This window comes from Gossypium raimondii, chromosome 6 (assembly GCF_025698545.1).
Source record: "Gossypium raimondii isolate GPD5lz chromosome 6, ASM2569854v1, whole genome shotgun sequence".
In the NCBI taxonomy this organism is placed as follows: Eukaryota; Viridiplantae; Streptophyta; class Magnoliopsida; order Malvales; family Malvaceae; genus Gossypium; species Gossypium raimondii.
In genome coordinates, this window is record NC_068570.1 from 53,812,137 (window position 1) to 53,815,823 (window position 3,687).

Genomic DNA, 3,687 nt, shown 5'->3' on the forward strand with positions numbered 1-3,687 from the left:
AAATATACTCTTAACATTTATTCATTTTATCACTTTGATGTTGTTGGGATCATTTTGTCTATTAACTTTCAAATTTTAATCAAAATACTTTTTTTTACTTAAAATGCTAATTAATATGTAAGAATTTTAAAGACACTAACGTGGCAGCCTGCACAATCTACACGTACTTCATTATTGATATTAATATTTTTAAAAATATTTTAATGAATTTATTTTAAATATTGATTTTTTTGAATATTTATGAATTACATGTAAACTTTTAGGTAAGTTGTCACATATGTGTTATTAAAATTTTAATGTTTTAATCAAATTTTTTATCTAAGAAAAACAATTTGACTAAATTTTGAAGGTTGAGAGTCAAAGTAATCCTTTTTAAAAAAGACTTAGGATTTAAGTGATAAAAGGAAGAAATATTAGAGTTAAATTTATGATGATATTAATTTAAAATAATAGTAAGATATCCTGATAAGCATGAAATTAATGATTATACAGCTCCATAATTGGATGAAAGGAGTTAACACAACAGCTGGAATTGATAAGTATTCATAAAATAAAATAAAATTTAGCAAAGGTTGACTTAATTGGGGGTAATGCATTTTTAAACAAAGGTTAGAAATTTCAACCCAACATCTGCAGGTATCCTCAAACTCAAACCTCTCTTTTGTAATTAAAAAAACAAAACCAAATTGAGGAATCTTAGGTCGGTTGTTTTTGTCTTAATTTTTTTTATTTCATCATCTAAATCTGAAATACTTTTAAGTATGGGGAGAGGGATGGATTTTATTGAAATTTTAAAAGTTAGTTTTATATTCTAATTTAATCTATTCAAATTTTGAAATTTTAATTATGACAATTAAATATTTTATTTAAATTTTGTTATTAATTTTATACTGTTCATAAATTGTGGGTTTAATCCTTAACTCAAACAGTAACCATTAAATATATTAAGTAAAACTATGTGACTTTAATAAATATTATGTGAAAATAGTATGTTGACGTAACATTACATACATATAAGTATCTGTTTATCACATAAAATTTTAACAATAAAAAAATTTAACAATTAAGTCGAAACTAAAAATACAATAAATATAAGCAAAATTAATAAATTGAAGTACTAAATTCGTAACTCATTAATGGAAATTTCATATTTTTATCCAAAAATCTATTTAATTATGTGTCAAACATAAAGTTGAAGAGGAAAGCAAATATATATATATAAAAACAAAGTTCAAGAGACACTCCTTAAGAGGTTAAATCTCTCGTACCCCCACGTGAAGAAGCTTGATGAAGTGAGATCTAGCATGGCACGTGGAAACTACATCAACTTATATTATTTTTCTAATAATATGGATTACTAGCAATTTAATTATATATTTTTATACATTTTTTTTAGAATTAAGGTATCTTTTTAAGTTTGTTTTATGATCCATAGAGGTATTTTTTTTTAAAAGATTTATAGATGTGCTTTTTAACATTATAATCTATAAGATTTAAACTCAAAATCATCTATTTAAAATTGCAATATATACATTTTCAATTCACCTTAATCTTTCAAACCTCTAATTAATTATAGGAGATGTATTTAAATTTAGTTGAACCCACAACTATGCAAAAATTATAGAATTTTCAATATAGTCTCTCGTGAGAAAGGATTATATGAAACTGCGATTCCACGTCATCTCTGTCCCTTTCTAATAGGAGAATGACAAATTAGATTTTTTTTCTCCCGGTATTCAGTATTTTTAGTTGGATTTGAATTTTTTCAGGAGGAAAAATTTAATTTGTTATTCTTCTATTCAAAAGAGGTAGGGATGACATGGAATCACAATTTCATACAATCATTTCTCAATGATATTAATATAATTAGTATTGAAGTTTAAATTTATTGGATATAGTTTGAAGTTTAAATCATAGAGATTATGTGTTTATGATGTATGTAGGAGAGTGATTTATTTTATGGTGTGAGTTGCATAAAAACATGTTATTAGTATTAAAATTTTTATAATAAAAGAGATGGAAAGAAAACCCTAGTTTTACTTCACTTCTCACATGCTAGAGTTGACCTTATCAACTTCCTCTTTTTTAAGTCTTTTATTTGTTGTCTTAGCACATACTCTTGTCTATACTCTCTGTCTTTACATGTCATTTTAATACTTAAAAATCCCGATCAAACATGAAGAAATGAGGTTCCACTTTTCGGCTAGAAAAATCCAGGAAAGAAATTTAATTAATAAATTTATAAAATTTAATATTTTTAGACTCAGAGTTTAGAGCTTACCAGGATCCAACCCAAAAAAGAACCATTTGAGGGAGAGACAAAAAAAAAGAAAAGAAAAGGAGAGTTTATTATTAAGAAACCATGTCTCCAAAGATGGTCTCTCTCTTGACAGAATATTGATCATGAATTACATTGGTAGTAGAATTAATGAACTGATGATGATTGTGGAGGAGAAAGGGTTTGTCATAATGGAGTTGGTCGTCTAACAACTGAGAGGCGGTGGCACCGCCGTGTGCGGTGGTTGGAGTGGGGTTGGGAAGTTGTTGAAGCATGGGGTCTTGGACTTGGTGTTGCATCTGGATGCAAAGTATCTCAGCTTGAGCCACAGCGAGCTGCATTTGAAGCTCAGAAACCTGGTTCTGCAAGAAAGATATGGCCCCTACACATCCATAAACTGGATCTCTCACCCTTGCGTTCGCTTCATACACCAAACTGCTCACTGCATCCGCCCTTTGCTGCACTGGCAGCTCCTGCTTATATACATACATACATACATACATACATACATATATTTAAACAACAAAGATATATAAAATCTGGTGATAATGATATGTAGGTGATATAGGATGAACCTGAAGCATTTTGCTGACATTGCTAGCACCAAAAACTTTGTGAACAATGGCAAACTTGTGAGGATCATCGGAAGGGAAGTAAGGGGCAAAGATACAGTCCTTAGCACAGCGGCGACGAAGCAACTTGCAGGAAGCGCATGGTGAATTTCCACCCATCTTTGGGAACTTAAAAAAAAAAAAAAAGGTTTTCAAAAATGGTGATTTATGAAGAAATTACGATAAAAAGGAAATTAAGTTAAGGAAACAGGTGATTTGATAGCTTGAAGGAAGGGTGTGTGAATAAAGGCACAGGCTTACATTAATTTAGAGGGCATGCATATTTATAATAGCCGAAGAACATGTGTGCCCCAAGTGTGCAATTGTTCAACAATGGTAATTTTGTCTTCACTCTTTATTTATATTAATAAATTCAATTTAATAAATATATGGGTAAACTACAGTCAAGATCACTAAACTACCCGTAGATTTACATTTTGGTCACTTGACTTTAAAAAGTTACAAAATGGTCACTAAACTATTCAAAGTTTCCATTTAAGTCATTGAACTATTCGAAAGTTTTTATTTAAGTCACTGGCTATTAAGCTCTTTTTTTTTTATTTAAGCCTTTCGAATAATTCAGTAACCATTTTGTAACTTTTTAAAGTTAAGTGACTAAAACATAAACTTATTAATAATTTAATAACTTTAGATATAATTTACCAAAAATTTTGATTTTACAAACAATGTTGAAAACAGTAATTCTCTTAACTTTTTTTTGTTGATGATAACTAGGATTAGACGAGGTGAGTTCAAATGAGTCCAAAATAGAACCATAGGGTAAATAAAAACACATGA

At 28.6% G+C, this 3,687-nt stretch overlaps 1 protein-coding gene across 2 annotated transcripts; it reads right to left on the reverse strand.

Annotated features, from left to right (window-relative positions):
- Positions 1–2,329: 2,329 nt before the first annotated feature.
- LOC105772292 (LOB domain-containing protein 12) lies at positions 2,330–3,123 on the reverse strand. Of its 2 annotated transcripts, none has more exons than XM_012593593.2 (2): positions 2,854–3,123; positions 2,330–2,751 (listed from the first exon to the last, which is right to left on the reverse strand). In XM_012593593.2, exons 1-2 carry the CDS (start codon positions 3,007–3,009, stop codon positions 2,353–2,355), a joined length of 555 nt encoding a protein of 184 aa, XP_012449047.1. In that variant the 5' UTR covers positions 3,010–3,123; the 3' UTR covers positions 2,330–2,352. The 2 variants fall into 2 exon arrangements, with proteins under 2 accessions (XP_012449047.1, XP_052488882.1); XM_052632922.1 differs by having other exon boundaries at positions 2,330–2,754.
- Positions 3,124–3,687: the final 564 nt, after the last annotated feature.

What these genes read in the sequence shown, in the direction of transcription:
- LOC105772292 (XM_052632922.1), bottom strand. Translation starts at nt 3,009, where the DNA reads ATGGGTGGAAATTCACCATGCGCTTCCTGCAAGTTGCTTCGTCGCCGC. An exon ending in ATGTCAGCAAAATGCTTCAG is followed by an intron (nt 2,755 to 2,853) that starts GTTCATCCTATA and finishes TATGTATATAAG; the next exon opens with CAGGAGCTGCCAGTGCAGCA.